Source organism: Nesoenas mayeri, assembly GCF_963082525.1.
Source record: "Nesoenas mayeri genome assembly, chromosome: 1".
In the NCBI taxonomy this organism is placed as follows: Eukaryota; Metazoa; Chordata; class Aves; order Columbiformes; family Columbidae; genus Nesoenas; species Nesoenas mayeri.
In genome coordinates this window covers 36,022,598-36,040,711 of record NC_137541.1, presented here as the reverse complement: position 1 = coordinate 36,040,711, position 18,114 = coordinate 36,022,598, and the positions used below count along the sequence as shown (strand labels likewise).

Sequence of the window (18,114 nt, the reverse complement as noted above, 5' to 3'; positions counted from 1 at the left end):
ATAAGACAGCTTTAAACTCTATTATACTGACTGAACTCAGCATTTTGTACATTTTAAGGAGAACCCAGCAAACTGTGTAGTGTCTATTATATCAGCTTGGCTTGCAAAGTCAATCAGTCTACAAAAAAAAACAAAAATCAAAGCTCACAAGATTTATACAGAATTGTATGAAAAGGTTAGTTTTAATTCTGTTTCACAGAAATACAGCCAGCACATACAAGGCTATTTTTGGGAAGATATTACATCTAAAAGACGCCTACCTTTCATTGGCTATCAGGCTCAAATCTATCCAGGATACATATGCTCCAACTACTTCAAGGCACTGGCACGTCAACTCTGAGTTATTATATTGATAGTTTTGTAGGATTTGGTACCATGATTCCACCAAACTTGGAATGCACTGTTCCCTCATAGTATCTTTTAATAAGGTGTTCCTACGAGCCTCCTATCAATACAGAAAAAGGATTAATCAGTCTTGTCATAGATTAGCATCTTGTCAAATTTGTAGCATTTTTGTATCTACTACCAGACACCACTTGTCCCAGTAAGATAAATAACTCAAATCATAAACATAAAGAGGGCATTTTTTTTTCTTGCAAGAAATAAACCAAAATACCCTATTTTTTGCACTTTTTTCTACCACAATGCCCAAACACTGAAGAAAGGCAGAGGGCAAAAGTCCTCTAGACCGTTAAACAGTTTTTTGATGTTAGGACTCCTTAAAACACGCACTAGAAGAAATTAACATTTCAAAATGAGTCTGTCTAACATTAAATTGGCTAACTCAGTCCATTAGTTTTTGTTTGCTAGCTCTTCAAGCAAAAAATACATTAACTGAAAAGTATGAAATCATAAAAAGCATTATAAACAACATATGGCTTTTGGATTTAAACCACCTAACTAACGTCTTCAAGGCAGAGTTAGCATAAGAAAAAAACATCATCTCTGCAAGACTTCTGCTCTAATTAAAGAAAGATAACTTTTTAGAAATTTAAAACAAATGTTAATGCAAAATAATAACTTGCCTCTGATGTATGAACAACATCCCGGTCTACCAGCTCAGCATCAACAGCCATAAGGATTCTGAGGTACATGTCCACGCCTCGTGGATTAAGGTCAACTACTGATAGAATATCAAAAAAAAACTTGGGCCATTTTGTGAGATATTCAGTAACAAAAAGCAATGCAAAGACTTGTGCTGCTTTGTTGCGAATAAAAGTCTTCTCAGGTTGGGGATTCAGCATCTAGTGGAAACAAGATATTTTATTTGTATATTCTTACTAAATTAGAGAAGAATCATATATCTCTGTATAATGATTAATGTATTCTCTCTCTTCCTGGCTGAGATCAATAGAAAGCCTTACCTTTCCAACGATTTCAAGAAAATTCAGCTAAATTGTCATGAAACAGAAAACATTCTCTCTAGGTGATACAGCCCTAAGCCTTTCAATCAGTTCTAAGACATTAAGTGTACTTATTCAAAAGACTAAAAGCTAATTTGTTAGTTTGGTGAAAGGAGTGAACAAGAACTTGCAGAAAGCAAGTTACTGTCCTCTTGTAGCTAGCTTGTGCCTAAATTAGACGTTAGCTTTAAGAACAGTAAAGGAAGTTTCTAAATCTAAGCTCATCAGGGAAAAAAAAAAGAAAACCAAATCTATCACTACCATCTCCCCCTCTCTCCTTCCCATTTTCCATAAAGTCCTCCTTAATGGAACAGCTTGCCACAAAGAAAAAAATTAAAATAATTTAATCCATTTCATATTTTTTCAAGTTGAATGATATTCCATTTCCTGCTCTTAAGTCTTCTACAAAGTAACTACGTTAATTTCCAGCACAGAAGTGTAATGATAACTAGGTAATGGCAGGTATAGGCAAAGACTTGTATCAGTCCACTTGATGCTTCTGCTGATTGCAATCTCTTGGGTCCAACTGATACTACATGTTCAGCTACAAGAACTGTAATAATTCTACAAGAAAAAGTAGCCAGTACTCTACCATAGTATTAACAGAGGAGTGATGAATATTCCTTCATAAACATTGGCTAGTATTCTAAGCAGACAGGAGTTAAGCCAAGGGGGTCTTAAGAACAGAATTACTGCTCTTCCTCCAGACACTCAGGAACATCAGGAATCTGGATTCTACCTCTCTAAAGAGAAACTTATTTCACACACAACTGATTAAGCCACAATCGTTATCTGACTCAAGAGTTTTATATTTAGCAGTAAGTTTGAGCGTAGCCTTCTTTATAAGAAACTCTTTAAATCCCAGCTTGCAAAGATGAGCATGACAGAAGCTTTTAGCCATGAGCTGCCACATATCTTCGGGAAACCACCTTTAAACTCAAGTGACAGATCAAACACTTAGCCCACACTCGATGCCTTATGTCAGCCTAATAATAAGCCTACGGTGTACGACTGCTCTGAAGGGACATCCTTACCTGTGCTTGCAGCCATGTTATGAGTGTTTCCCTAATTAGCTGCTGCTGGACTTCAGTAAGTTCAGAGTATCTGAAACAAAACACAATGAGATCAAAATACAACTGCTTCATGACAAGCACAATGTTCAGTAAGGCAAAAACTCTTTTAACATTGAACATAATAATGCACACTAATGCAAATGAAACTTTTCTAGAAAAGGAATTTGCACAGCTATTTGCATGTAAAATTTTGAATTGAAGACATAAAAATAAAGCAAAACATTTTGTCCATATTAATGGATTACATCTTGATGTGCTATTCCCTCCTGTATTGGAGCAGGAGCTTGAAATTTTGCAGGAAGGCTGCTCTATCAGGGACAGAACTTATGACCCTGATAAGAATACACATTCAACCATACGTCACAGAGAGAAAGAAGACACATTTGTATATGCTCAAACTTGTTTACTATACACTGAAGACTGTCAATAATGAGTACAAGGAAGTCTTCACTGATTCAACCTACAGTACATTTATTATCAGAACGATGTCAGAAAAAAAAAAAAGGGCCAACAAGTAATTCTGCATTATGTTATAGTCTTGACAAAATTTGACGTAACACCCAGCACACCTCACATACTACCCACACAACATGCTCCATCCCAGGACTAGCTAAGCTGAGAACACTTTGCTTGCACTGGAGCTATCTATAGGTTTGGTACAGTCCTTAAGGGGAATGATTTCTGAATGTGACTGCAGTGCTACTGTTACGAGTAACTCTTCATTAAGGAAACAGCATGCCCACTGAAAATGCTCAAAGAAAATAAGCAGCACAAAACCAATAGAAAACGTACTGCGGGAAGTGGGTCAGGTGTGGAATAAGCAGAGGAAGATGGACAATGAGGTAAAATCAGGTAAATAAAAATCACAGAAAGTTAAGTCTTTCATTTTTACTCTGATATATAATTGTGAAAAAAATCAGTCACAAAATACATCTTATTCTTACATAAAGTCTGAACCATATGTTCAATGTATTGCAACCAGTCACAATGATATTCCACAAGGCAGACACCTGTGTTGCGATGTTCAAGTCCAGACCAAATGAGCCCAAAATGTGAAAAAAAAAAATCCATGCAATTAAACATATTATTTCAAAGTTGTTTTTTTTTCTAAAATTATGATTCTATGAAAACATCACTCAGTGAAAAGACTGCTTTCTCTAAGATCTCTGCCATGGTTACTGAATGAATAGGGCTTTGTCTGAAATCCAGGACTCTGCACTGAGCAGGGCTGCTGCTTGCAGGACTCTCTTCTGCAAAAAATCAGTGAGAGTACAGAGTAAGGCTTGAATCTCCAGAAGGGAACAGCTAAGTACTTTTCAAGCAGTCCTTGGTAATTTGCCGTACACAGGTGTTAGACTAACTAAGCAGAGCATACTGCTCAAAACTCAGTTACTCCTCTCCCAGGAAAAAGCAAAGAAATACAGGAAAGTCTTCTGGAATAGATTAAAGCCACCTCATCAACCACACCAAGCTGACACAATTTTAAGTTTCTTTACAAGCAGAATAAAATGGGAAAATTAGGTGGATGTATGTGGTTGGTGTCAAGAAAGATTACTCACTTGAACTTAACTTGATGTTCCAGAACTTGAAAACAAAAAAACTTGATGTGATCATCACTAGAAAAGAAAATTCTGTTAGTGGTGGCAATATGGTACACTCCTCTGCAAAGAAAAAAAACATCCTCAAATACTACAACCAGGTCATCCCTTTGGCAAATCAAGAATTACTGTGCATCAGAGAAAAATGCTACTGCTATTACTTCAAAGCAAAAATGACAAATACTTGAGCAGTTCATTTGGTAAAAATGAGCAACAGTTAAACTAATATTTATGTTTTATATTACATTACTTTTTTCTATAGCCACGATTTTTTTGTGCTTTGATTTCAGTATTGAACATAGAAAACTATAATACCCATTGTAACCTGCCTTTATAAAAATCTGTCAGGCTTCAGTAATACATTTGAGGTTTCTTAGTACACTAAGTGCAAGTTGTACATTGTACCTTAAAGGGCAAAGCTAAAGACAAACGGAGGTATAGATTTGGAAGGGACATTCCACATGCTATGTAATCTACACAAGCTTTTTATTTTATGATCTAAAAATTCTAACAATCACAATGTATTTTGGTAAAGACTACAAAATGCTGCTTTTAAATCTTGTGTGCTTTTGTTAATTACTGCATACTCTGTTTGAGTCAGAGGTTTTGATAAAGCATTTACAAAAAAAAGCATTCACTATAAATCACTGTTGTTATTCAGGAGATATACATCCCTCAGTTTCCTTCCAGTTTGAATTATTCTGTGATACAGCACCAACCTAGTATTTGAGATCTAAATACGCAACTGTGTGCAAAACCAGTGGTGACTACACACTCTTTGCATCTTGAAAAAATGGGACGGGCTACTCCACTGAATAGGGGCAAGGAACTACATCTGAGATTATGGCATATAAAGCATATACTCTCACAACAGGAAATTTGCAACACTCTTCTCCCCAAAAGATAGCACTAGAACTCATTCTTTTTCCCTGGATTCCATAAAGCAGCAGCCTTTAGGCTACTAAATTAATATGGGGTTTTATTTATACATTGCTCTTCCTTGAAAGGTGTTATACAGAAGCCACAGATCACCTATGATACTAAAAATGTTATGAAGACCATATTAACTTCCAGCAATTTACAGTTTGCCTATGATGGTGTAGAGCTAATCCCAGGCTTAAACATATTACTAATGAAAAGAAGCAATGACTCTGATCTACATTACCTGTATATACCCTGAGCTAATGCTTCTGCACAGACTTGCCAAGCATCCTGAGAGATCTTCAGCTGCTCAAAGTAGGCTAGTGCCTGCAAACATTCAAGTAAGTTTCATTTTAAAAAAGAACAAATAAACCACACTGCAAGACATCTCATTCACACTTAAGACTCGCACTTTAAACAGCTCTCCTTCAAAAAAACAAACCTATTTGAATACATCTAAGTATTTATAAGCCTCCCTAATTACATAATGCAAGAGAGTTTCTTCAGTGGTAACACTACAGGTGCTCATTTCCACTTTACATTCAATACAAATATTTTTGTAACTGGAATATAAAAGCCATAGAATCAGAAATGTTGAGGTTAGAAAGGAACTCTGGAGAAAGGGTCAACCAGAGGAAGTTGCTCAGGGCCTTTTCATTTTGGTGGAAGTTCACATCCAAGTTCAAATTCCTTCCACAAATTCTAAAGAGAAACTGATTTAGATTTTTCACTGAAAAACACATACTTTTTGTTGCACCACTCTGGCTGTATTCTACACCCCAAGAAAAATTCAAACACTGATTGTGTGATAACTGTCAGTTTGTTAATCTACTACAGAGACTGCAAAAAAACCTTCTACCACATTTTAGATAATCAAGTTGTTTATTAGAACTTCTAAATAGCTTTTGACAATTTTATTTGATCTAATTGCTTTAAGATTTAGTGTGCCCTGTTATATAAAACAGTAACGTAACTTTGGCAACAGAGATTAGATTAACAACATTATTTCCATTCTCTGAATGCGGGTATTTCAAGAGGGTTTTTTGGCTGTTCATGGTGTTTGTTTTGGGTTTTTTTTCCCCCTCTCTTTTTTGAGGGGGTGAGATCTGTGTTGGTTTTTGTTTGTTTATTTTGTGTTAGTTCAGAATTCTATCCATTCACCAAAGTAATTTCCAAAAGTAACTATTCAGTGAGTTGAAATAAGCTCTTAAAGCAAGAATTCACTTCCTGTAGATAGTATTGGTAGTTTTCTTATACTGAATAGTTTTACTAGAAATTGTTTGATACATCTTTTATATGTTACATCTCAAATGATTAGTAATAAGGTAAGTCACCTTCTACTAGGAAGTATTTCAAGATTAGGCACACTGCATAGTTAAAAGGTCGATAAATCTATAAGCTTCAAATTTTGCAGTGATATTCTGTTAACAGAACACTGAAGATTAGCTATAGCTGTCCTTTCAAAAGGGACAAATACCCAAACCAAACATATTTAACAGGCTATTTAGCAATACCAGGCTGCATCAAACTACATCTTTAACTTTCTTGTACATTCCAGGATTTATTTTACTAACATCTTCATTTCTGAAAGATTGTACCAGAGGTTATATCATAGGCAGATGAATCAACTTGATAATCAATCAGTAAGCAGAATGATTTCCTCATTAAAGGCATACAAATTTTAATGCCTATATAAGCATCTCTCTTTTACGAAGTAACTATTACCCACACACCATGATTACTGTTTTAACCCCTATGCTAATACAAGCCTCACTAGATTTAAAGCCAGACATTTCATTAAAAGACACTAAACGTAGGTTATCCTTTCAAATTAAAAAAAAGCCCAAACCCCACACCTAAGAATTAAAAGGGCAGCTGCAAGAAATACATTGTTTTCAGTGGCATCTTTTAATTCTGTGGGAACCCACCGAAGGAGCTGAGCAACAACTACAAAGAATTGAGAGGACTGAAAAGGTCAGAGTCCAGATAAATAAATTCTATGGACATAAAGTGTAGTTTCGCAGAGTTTGTGACAAAGGACCTTCAGCTTCCATGCTTGCAACATGACTTTGTTTTGTACTCACCAGCACAAACCCCATGCATTGATTAACAAAAAATAATTAAAACAACAAAACAAAACAAGAACAACCCCAAGCCACTCCAAGAAAATATGAGACTCGCACTGCAACAGCACCCCCAATTATTAGAGAGATAAGCAAGTTAAGTACATACTCTTTGTCTGAAGTCTGCATCGGCATTTGGGTTTAGTCCTAATAGGGCTTGTTCGTCCATCTCTGCTGCTATACTCTTTGTTTCCTACTCCTAACTGGTTTGCCCACTTCCTCTAGTGGGGAAACTACAATCATCTGAAAATAAAGAAAGAAAAACTATTTGCTCAGCAGAACAATGAAAATTAAAAACAGGACAGCAACAACCACAGAGGTTTGCCCACAAACCTCAATCATATAGTACATACTCCACCAAAACATGAATGTGCATGCTTCTGATACAGATATCAGAATTCTAAGACTTTTAATCAACTTATAATAGCACTAAACTTCACTGAATAAGGAAAATTTGAAGTGTCCATGTATTTCTGTTCACTTGAAAAGTGCTAATACCATCTTAATTAAGAGAAATGGCATGATGTGTACTATTCAACTGAAAGTCTTGAACTCAAATGTCAAGCATGCAGAGGTTTCAGCAAGATATGACATAAGCATAAATCTGCTACTTAAATGATAGACCACTGTATATTTTTCCCCCACCACAAAACTTCATAATTGGAAAAAAAAAATCTCTACCCATTTCTATAATATTGTTAAGATGCTTCATAAACCCATTTATGAGGTATTTCCCCTACGGAGGCAAAGCCATTAGAAGGTCTTTCTTGTAAAGCAAGTGCACACAAGATAAGTGTCATAGAAACTAACCACAAAATACATCACATTGAGTTGTTAACAAAGTTTTCTGTTCCTACTAATGGGTACTGATTTACTAGCAATGGTTTTTATTTAGAAACTTCAGTGTAAAATTAACAAGCAAGCTAGACAAATATTCTAAAGATGATGTGCCTCTACAGGCTGTTCTGCAATGCTCTGGTAAAACAGTGGATTAAAAAAAGAAAAAATCATCTTTGTCAAATACTAGGATGCTGCTAAACAGCACGAGCAGACAAAAATCCATCTATTCTTCCAACACTGCCCCCCCAGTAAGATTATTAATTACGCATGAAATAAGGCCTTGTTACATAAGTATGTAGGAGGTAGAGGAAAGGAAGATAAACAAGAGGAAGACATGAAATACAAAGAAGCTGTGGTTTGAAGCTGCCTACATGCCTATAGGTAGAACTTCCGATTTCTTAGTGTTGTGTGTCCTGTGCACACTGTACTCTTCACCCTCCCCCACTGGAAAGTGGCACAGTGACAACAAGCATGACTGGAGAGCCCAAAATTTAACATGGTAACAGACAGACATTTCTATAAAACTCATTACAGAACACATTATAACAAAATGCACCATGAAAAGCAATTTAATAAGTAAAACTGAGTTTGTACCAAAAAAAATGCATGCTGCAGCAGTATAGAAACCAGAAAATCTGGAACAAAGCGATGACTCGTGGCAAAACAAGCTTCACACGCTGCCTTACCACACAGAGCAATCCTGCTCAGGGTCAAAACCTTTAGGGATTAAAGTTGCTCTGCAGAGGCTTCTGCCTCTGTGCTCCCAGCCCCCAGCTTGTTTTCCGCATAATCAACATCCAAACCAGCCAGATTAAAATAAAGGTAAAATGCTGTAAGGAATTTTTTTAACAGCATCTTCCAATTAGAGTCTGGTCCAGAGTTATACTACTAAAACTATTTAATATATAGGAGCATATTTTGGCACATTTTCCTGCAGATATCACTACATTATCTGCCCAAAGGGCAGTAATCTTCTATCCCCACGTGATAAATTTTGCTATTAAAACTAAGCTGTCTCAAACATGTATTCTCTTCACTTGTTTAGCTAACAGAAATGCCAAACAGTTCTACTAATTTTGTATATGGTACATGAGCATCTTTAAAATTTCATCTTCTACCATATGTCCGTTTCTAAGATTTTTCAGCTTGACTAGCCAACTCCAGAAGACAATTAATGAGACAGACTATCTGAATGAGCCTTTTGAGAAAGTTAACAAAATAGCTTCTTGTGCTATATGGTTTTAGTTGAGCAAGCAGATAACTTTTCCAGCACAGATTTATTTTACCAGCGAGTTACACTTCAAAAGCAAAATCAAACTGCAATTTTAATAGTACTTACAGTTTGCAAAATCCATTGTAAGATATACTCAGCTATAATATCAAGTATGTCGTTAAAGCAAGTTTTATTTATAAAAAGTAATAACATTAATAACTAATATGCAGCTGTGTAGAAAGTATTGTCTTGTTTACGCAGAGACGCCTTTTTGTGAAGCAGTACACTGTTGGGTGGCAAACTGATCTTATTTTAATTAGGAGGGTGCAGTTCCTTAACAGTGAAGTCATACAGGTGTATGTATTTCTCATCAAGATACTTTATTCCCTTTCACATGTTAAATACTTATAAATGCATTTGATAGCAGAGGCTGCTTTCATACAGGAAAACAGGTTAAAAATGTAGTCACACTTCAAGTGGGTATGATGGCCCAGTTTAACAATATTACCACGGTCAAAGGTATATAACTTGGGTCCAGACATGCACTAATAATGAAAGCATTCAGAGCATTTTAACTACAGATGCTAACCATGAAAATAATTAGCAATTCAAAATACTTCATTTACAGCATTCATTTTAGGTATTTACAAGATCATGATAGCACACATGCTTCATTTTAATTCCCCTGACTTTTCTCTCTAATAAAACAAAGGCAGTAAAAGACCATCTTTCACATTCTCTTTTGATCTCTATTTTGCTTGCTGCAAATCTTGATCATATTTAGAGACTCTTAGGGTCTAGGGCCTGTGGTGGATGCACTTGACCGACCCCTCCAGCCAAATCAGCAGCAGTTTGGTCCAGGCTCCAGAGGAGGTAAAGGCCTGAGCCACAGCCAGGTCAAGAACTCCTTTTGGGAAAACCACAAGGAAGCAGAACAGTGCACTGAACACTGATGAGCTGTGGGTGCAGGGAGTCTCACGCAGGCCTTTCCCACTGTATGCAATTTGACTACAAGTCAACCACTTTATTCTATAAATGACAGCCTGAGTGAGCCCACTTTGAGCTCTGCTAAATAAGCTGACTGCATGGCAGTGGTTTTACTACTCACAGGTCAGTGGATGTGCCCAATATAAGTTTCGTATTAATCATTTAGCTGAAATAAATGCATACTGGATATAACGAATCATCTAGAAGTATAAACTTGTGTGATTTTAAATATACTCTCTGCTTCATGCTACTTAGTAAGCTAGATTTGCTGAAATCTTATGTTGCTCATATTTACCAAGAGCAACTACAAACTACACTGAATGCTTGCAAGATAAAGCCTGTTTCACACTTCACTGAGAAGAAAAGGATTTATTCAGAAAAAAGAGCACCTACAAGGCTATGGGCTATAAACAATGTCTGCAGCTGAACAAAACAAAGGCACATGTGAGATCAGTGAAAAGAATCCAATGAGAAGCAAGAAGATCCCAAAGTGAAACACTGTTATTAGACTGAATCATGGTATGAATGGTCTGTAGATATTTAGAAGTTTATGGTTTTCTATGCTCGGGTGATCTCTGCACAGGTATCCAGCTTGAGCCAGCCCTCCTGCTATTCTACTCCATTAAATTTTCTTTTTCTGATAATTTTGTTGCCTGAAAGTTTGCTTTCGTGAACAGGTACAGGCCTCCCCTCAAGTTTGCCTTCAGATCTCTAAAATACAGACTCCAGAATAAACAGTTATCAGGGAGAGAAGAATCCTCAAAGTTTGCTTCGTGAAGGGGTACAGGCTCCTGAAGAAAAGGTAAGCAGCGTTCAGCTTGGCATATTTCCCCCATACAGTAAATAACAGAGTGAACCCGCCACCAAACTCTGAAGTCACACTTCTCTTTGAGAAATCTAAATATTGTTCTGCAGTAAGCAGAACCCTAAATTACGCCTCCGCGACAAGGCCTTCACACTGACCTAACATATGGCTAAAATGAAAAGCTGTGTAATCGGAGAACTTTGCAACCGGACTAGAAAGTTGTTCATTTGGGAAGTGACATGTCACGTCTTCATTTCAGACATATTCCTACCGGCCAGAAATTCCCTATGAGGAGTAAGACCTTCTTTCCCCCCACCCCGACTTAGCCAAAGAGCGCAGCCTCCCCCCGCTGGAAACCCAACCCCACTGCGTGGCTCCGCAGCTCGGCCGGGCAGGGTGACCAGGCACCCACACCCCACCGCGGCCAGAGCTGCCGGTAGACACTGGGGCTGCAACTTAACCCCTTTGGCCCCTTCCCGGGGCCGCTGCGGGCTGACAAAGCGCTCCTCCCTCCCGCGGGGAAGCACCGTGGCGAAGCACTCCGAGAGCAGCGGAATATGGAGATGCGGGGGAGGTGCCTCCCCTCACGCTGCAGCCCCAGAGCTTACGGTTCCTTACTCCCCCACCGGAGCCATAGCAGAGGACAGACAGCAAGGCAGCTCCCCCAGCACGTCAGTATAAGGACAGCACAGGTTACGGCGTACATCAGAAGAGAAAAATCCTGATATTTTTTGCGGCCGCATGCACGTACCCCCAGCCGCCACCGGCCCACGGAGGACCGGCCCGGCGGGGACAGGCCGACTGCGGCACCCCCACTCCCCCAGCTGCGTGGCCGGGCGACCGAGGCGGGCGGCGGAGGCGAACGCCCGCGGAGGCTGCGGCGTCTCGCCCCTTCCCCAGCGCCTCACAGCTGCGGGGAAGGCGGCGCCGGGCTGACTGGAACCGGCCCGGTGGCTCGAGGCATCCCGCCGCCAGCTAAGCGGCGACGCCCGCGGGCGCCCACACCGCCCCCTCCCCGCCGCTGAGGAGCCGCGGCCCCCGCGAAAGGCCGGGGAGGCCCAGCCCCCCCCGCCGGGCTGAGTCACCCCGCGCCGTCCCTGTCCCCCGCGTCGTTACCTTCCCGGTCACTCCTCCATCGCGGCGGCGCTGCCAGCTCCCACCGCCACAGCTCCGCGGCCGCCACGAGCATAGGGAGCGGGCCGGGCCAGGCCGCGCCGCCTCGGCTGGCGGCGGGAGAAGGAGGACGCCCAGGGGAGGTGCCGCGGCCTTCGCGCGTGCGGAACGGCCTCCGGGAAGGAAAGCTGCCCCCGCCCCTCCGCCCGCCCGCCCGCGGCGGAGCCGCTGCCGCAAGACTACGGCTCCCAGCGTGCCGCGCGGGGCCCCCGCCGCTGCCCCGGCCCGCCGCGCTCACCTCCCCTCACCGCCGAGGCGCCCGGCCGCGGGGCACGCCGGGACCCGCCTCGTGCCCGGCCCCGCCGCACCCTGGGAGCCGTAGTCCCGTCTCTGCGGCGCGCGGGCGTGGCCTCCCGGGCCCCCCCGGTGCCGGTCCCGGTGGCCGCCAGCACCCCGCGCCGCAGCAAAACCAATCGCACCGATTTGGTAAACTGGACCGGCCCGTTCGCCCCCAAACTCCCGCCTGGACCTGGAAATCGTGCTTGGTCAGCGGCAGCGGGGGGGGATGGGCCGGCGGTGCCGCTGGTGCCACCTCCGCAGTCACGGGCGGAGTAACGTGCGCGGCCCCCCGCACAAAGACGAGCCTGGCCCGAGCTCGCATGCTGCACAGGCAGCCGCACGGGCTTGTCTGCAGGGAGAGAACGGTCCAGATGATGTCTGCAAACCGGGCTCTTCCACAAATTGTTCCGCAACGAAACAACCTGTAACGCAGGCTTTTTCATAATCACGTGCGTGTCTGTAAAATCAGACTAAATGCAAATAACTGCAGCAACAAGAATCAGCTGCTTACAAAATCATTCCAAAATCATGTCATCTTTCAAGGCACAAACACGTCTATCCCATGGCTATGACCATGCTGTGCGTGAGATGCCTGAGAGACCTTAACTTGTCATTACTGCAGAATCAGCTCCGGTTCAGGGCCCACAGGAGCGCAAATATTGGGGATCAGACGTGAAAAAGAGGATCCCGTCAAACCGAGTGTGGGGGTGATCCACAGGGGCAACCCCAGGGCATCCAGCAGCCCCGGTCTCCCACGGACACTCGGGGCAGAAAGTTCCCCTGGCTGCCCTCCAAGCCCGGCTACAGCCCCGACGGGAGCCCGGTGGTTCCTGTCTGCGCCCGGGACTTCCCTGCCACGTCTCCCACGGCAAAGCGAACAGGCCCGGTGGGAGATGGATTCACGTACAATGGGGCCTCTTCCGCCGGCAGCGGGACCACGCAGGTCCGCGGTCACAGTCCTGAGGAGAGGCGCCCGCGGCACGGCCGGCTGACCCCCCTGATGCTGGGCTGCCTGTCACCGCCGCAGGCCCGCGCCAGGCCACGCGGCCCAGAAGCCAGCTCCGGCCGCCGCGGGAGGAAACTGACAGCTGCCTTTTCCAATCACGCTCTCCTCCCAGCCAATGGGCGGAGAGAGCAACCGGGGGCGGGGCTTCCGGCGGGCGGGTGACGGGAGGCGGCGGCGCACGCGGCCTTTCCTTTCCTGCGGGCCGCGGAGGAGGCAGCACCATGAAGGCGTCAGGCACCGTGAGTGACGGTTGGGGTGCAGGAAGCACGGCTGGGACCGGGACTGAGACCACTGGGGTTGAGGTGGCCGTTGGGAGGACGGCGGCGCGGGCTTGCGGCGCTTGAAAGCGGCCTCTGCGCGCCCAAGCAGCCCTGCTTGGCCCTTGAGGAGGCGAGCAGCCAACATGGCGGCGGCGCCGCCGCTCTCGCAGGACGCGTGAGGAGGCTGCGCCGCCCCTGTGCGGGGGCCGTGGTCGGCGGGCGGCACAGCTCTTTGCCGGTGGTTTCTCTCTTCCCCTGGGTTGGCCTGCTCTCGCCGCGGTGCCTTCCACAGGCTCGGACCGTGGCGAGGCGGGATCAGGCGGGAGCGGGGGTAGCTCCGCGGCGCTGACGCTGCGGGCGGCTTGTCTTTCGTCTTCCTCCAGCTCCGGGAGTACAAGGTGGTCGGTCGATGCCTGCCCACGCCGAAGTGCAGGACCCCTCCTCTCTATCGCATGCGGATCTTTGCTCCGAACCATGTTGTTGCCAAGTCCCGGTTCTGGTATTTCGTTTCTCAGCTGAAGAAGATGAAGAAATCTTCTGGAGAAATTGTGTACTGTGGCCAGGTGCGGGAGTAAAAACATTATAAAGTCAGAGACTTACAAGGAGTTCCAGCTGGTATATGTGGAAGGAATTTATATGAAGTGCTATTATTGGGGGTGAGATTGAATTTCATCTGTCTTTGAGTTGTTGCAAAGCTGAGTGATAAATTCGGTTTTTTCAAAGTGCACTGTATGTCCAGTAAACCAAAAAGAAACCTGCTTCCCAGCACTTCAGAGCTATGAACTATGCCACTAGCTAGTGGTGCTGTCTGGTTCTTATTCTTGCCTCAGTGTGGAATATGTCTCAAGAGTCATCCTTGGAAAGTAGATATTTGGATGCTTGCATTCCTCTACCTTGATGCTTAAAGAACATTCTATAGAGCTGAAAGCTTGTATGTATTTTCCTTTCTATGCTGAATTACTAAAATACTTTGCTCTTAATTACTAAGATTTGAATGTAGCTATGTTGTGGGGAAAGAGAGCAAATAGTTAGTTTTGACAATGAAATTACAGTGTTTTAGTTGGAACTCTAAAATACATAAGCTAGTAAAATGCTGATTACATACTGTCTCTAACTAATTTTGTCCCCTTGTGTAATTTCAGGTGTATGAGAAGTCCCCTCTGAAGGTAAAAAATTTTGGCATCTGGTTGCGCTATGATTCTCGTAGCGGGACTCACAACATGTACCGGGAGTACAGGGATTTGACCACAGCTGGTGCTGTCACTCAGTGCTGTAAGTACATGTAACTGAGGTATGCAATTGTAGGACCAGTATATAAGCACAAGATTATATCTTAATCTGGGCGTAAAGGGTGCCAACTTGATCCATTATAACTGAAACATTGGAAAAATAAAATTAGAAGTTCATGGAGAAGTCCATAGATGTTTATGTATGATGTATGTGGAGTTTTTATTCATTCCCACTCTTCATACAGTATTTTTAGTGGAAAATATTCCGACTTTGTCTTGGTGTGACTTTCTACAATTGTTGTAATGAGTCTTGCTGTACAGATGGAGAGTTTCATGACCTTTTAGGTGCTGTACTTATTTCTGGCACTATATTGTTTTAAAATAATCAAATATATCCTCTCAACTGTTGCGGAGAGAATATTTCAGATATAAGGTGGAACATACTAGCATTTGTCCTTTGGAGAGGAAGTAAAAAAAAGTAAAAATAAAAGGGAAGAAATAATCTATGTTGTTCTAAGAGCTCATTGCCTCAGTTCATGGAAGTTGTCCTGATTTCAGTGTGTTTTGTGAAGTACCTGAGGGACAGACCTTTTCTGTAGCTGATGCTGCTGATATTTGAATTCAGAAGTGCTATGAACACTACAAAATGCACATAAAAACCCAAAGAATATTGTTCTTAATAATAATATTCTTGTCATGTGTGCAAATATTAAATGTATCTTGTCGCCTTTCAAAAGCTGAAGTGCTGTTGAAAGTGAAATTTAAGGTTCTACATTAACTTACAATAATTCCTGTTAATTAACATACCAAACGACTCCTTAGGAGATCTGAGAACTTGAATTTGTCACAATACAATGACTGATACCTTTATGTACAAGAATGCTATTGACAGTTAAGTTTTTAATAAGTGTGTTAGATCTTCATGGGAAGCATTGTATGCACAATTGTATTTCAACAGGCATATCTTGTGGAACTAGCTATGGACATCGTGATTTGAAGGCAGTGATTTTTTCACTGCCCCAGGGAGGAATTTTCAGGTAGCCCATGTACAGGTGCCCACCTCCTGCTCTGAAAACCTAATTATGTGGGCTAAACATACCAATTCACATTTCTATTTTTATCACTTGTCAGTTTTAGGAAAAGTTAAGATAACCTCAGGTCCTACCTTCACTTGCACCTTCCTTTTGGAAGGGAATTTTTTCTGGAGTTGGTGCCTTTCCAGTAATCACACTTCAGTGTTGATTCTGAATCACAGTATTCTTGTGCAAAAAATGTCCCATGTAGATGACTTCTTTATGTGTGTACCTTCTTGAAATCAGGCAAGAAGAATAAGATGACGCTCACTTGGAGGAGTTTGGTTATGAGTTCCAGGAAGAATTTGCTGCTATGTGTTGGTTCTGTGATATTTCTGTCATCACTGAAGTGCTAATAAAACTGTTGTAATCAAGTAGAGTCGATCAGAAATTTTAAAAGTTATAGATGGTACTGTAAACATTTCAAAAAAAAAAAGATTTTAGTAAGATTTTTGAACCGAAGATGTCTTAAGGCCTGTTTTTAATGAGTTTTCTTGTTACAGACCGTGATATGGGAGCCCGTCATCGTGCCCGTGCTCACTCTATTCAGATCATGAAAGTTGAGGAAATTGCTGCCAGCAAGTGCCGTAGGCCAGCAGTCAAGCAGTTCCATGTAAGTGATGTTGCAGTGGCTGGTGGGTCCCAGTCTAACACTGGACTGAAAGAGGAGCTCTGTCTGATTTGCTTTGCAGGGAAAAATAGGGAGGGAACCAAATTTGCACACTTAGATTTACAATTATATTATGATCAAGACTTTTAATGCTAGAACTTTTAGAAAGGAAATAAAACTAAACCCAGTGTGTATAATGTTGCAGAAGACTTGGCTTTAAGAGGTGTTACTTTCAACAAGAATTGCAAAACTAAGGCATGTGTTAGCTCCTAGGAAGTATATGTAATCTGTGGATGCATTGCTTCTCTATACATTAAAGAGCAGTTCAATATAGCTTAGCAATATATTGCAAACTATACTTTGTTGTTTGTCTAATATGTTAATTAACATAGAAACATTTTTTCTTGCAGGATTCTAAAATCAAGTTCCCTCTGCCTCACAGAGTTCTGCGTCGCCAGCACAAACCACGTTTCACCACCAAGAGACCAAATACTTTCTTTTAGATACGAAAACGTGCTTTTCAACTCTGTGTTGTAATAAAGGTCTTACTTGAACCTTTGACTCCTAGTTGTCCTTTGGAAACAGTGTCCTGGCTATCTAGGAGTCCCCTTTCCTACTCTTTATTTTATGTAAACTGTTGGCAGCCTACTACTAGCTATGATTGCCTTGACAAGGCAATTGTATGTTTCGGGTGCTAACTTAAATTACCCAGATATCCCAGCTTTCCAGGTAAGAGTAAGTCTATTATCAAGCAGCTATAAAATCCTACATTCATTTTGTCTCCTAGGCATACTCAGTAAATATAGTTGAATTTGGGAAGAAGGCAGCATTTTGTGCATGCAGAACTCAAACATGTCAGCTGTAAGAATGAAGACCTTATAACTTCTGTTAAGCTACTTCAGGTTTTAAGCATTTAAAGCCAATACTGCAGTTCTAACCTGAACCTTTTCAAGGATGTTACACACCATTCTGAATTAATTCATGTACATGTACAGAGGTGCCTGCACCTAGAAGTGGAAAGTGGTGAAGGATTTGACAGACTTATCTTTGATATTAGACTAATTGTTTTGATGAAAACTAGTATGTATATCCCAACTCAATCCTTAGGCTACCATATTTACCATATAATGCCACAGTAAAAAAAAAAATGCACTGCAGATGCTGTACAGTTCAGGTTAATTGAAAATGCTGCTTCTCACCTTTTTTTGCATCTGGTGCTTTTTAAAAATCACAGTATGTTTTGAGTGTTTCCTGGATGAGGTAGGCAGCTAGTTGAATTAGCAGAGGGATCTCACCCAGAGTTAAAGAAGTAGTAACCGTGTTTTGTCTAGATGTCAGTTTTAAAACAAATGCAGATGTGAGCACAGGGAAACACTATCCACAGAGAAAACTACTAACATCTTAGTTTTGGGGTATCTGGAGAGCTGCAAATCAGGCAGGAGAGGAGCTGCCTGTTGACTTCAAGCCAGAGCTTTGCTCAGTGTGAAGGGGGTAGCTGTTGTGCAGAGCCAGGACTGCAGT

General features: G+C 42.1%; 2 protein-coding genes across 5 annotated transcripts in view; one reads left to right on the top strand and one right to left on the bottom strand.

Moving 5' to 3' along the window:
* Positions 1 to 12,396, bottom strand: part of XPOT (exportin for tRNA) — a 29,314-nt gene extending 16,918 nt beyond the window's left edge. For 2 of the 4 annotated variants that reach the window (XM_080360631.1, XM_080360633.1), the window contains exons 1-7: positions 12,080 to 12,247; positions 7,228 to 7,361; positions 5,240 to 5,322; positions 4,036 to 4,092; positions 2,438 to 2,507; positions 1,026 to 1,244; positions 261 to 445 (exon numbers count right to left, since the gene is read on the bottom strand). In XM_080360631.1, coding sequence (XP_080216757.1) covers positions 261 to 445; positions 1,026 to 1,244; positions 2,438 to 2,507; positions 4,036 to 4,092; positions 5,240 to 5,322; positions 7,228 to 7,287 — 674 coding nt within the window. In that variant the 5' untranslated portion in view covers positions 7,288 to 7,361; positions 12,080 to 12,247. Of the gene's footprint in view, positions 1 to 260; positions 446 to 1,025; positions 1,245 to 2,437; positions 2,508 to 4,035; positions 4,093 to 5,239; positions 5,323 to 7,227; positions 7,362 to 12,079; positions 12,248 to 12,374 lie in introns of those variants that run through there. The other 2 variants (XM_080360632.1, XM_080360634.1) reach the window with 2 other exon arrangements.
* A 1,164-nt stretch (positions 12,397 to 13,560) lies between these two features.
* RPL18A (ribosomal protein L18a) lies at positions 13,561 to 17,147 on the top strand. Its single transcript, XM_080363863.1, has 5 exons — positions 13,561 to 13,660; positions 14,065 to 14,244; positions 14,824 to 14,953; positions 16,487 to 16,596; positions 17,004 to 17,147. Exons 1-5 carry the CDS (start codon positions 13,643 to 13,645, stop codon positions 17,094 to 17,096), a joined length of 531 nt encoding a protein of 176 aa, XP_080219989.1. The 5' UTR covers positions 13,561 to 13,642; the 3' UTR covers positions 17,097 to 17,147.
* Positions 17,148 to 18,114: the final 967 nt, after the last annotated feature.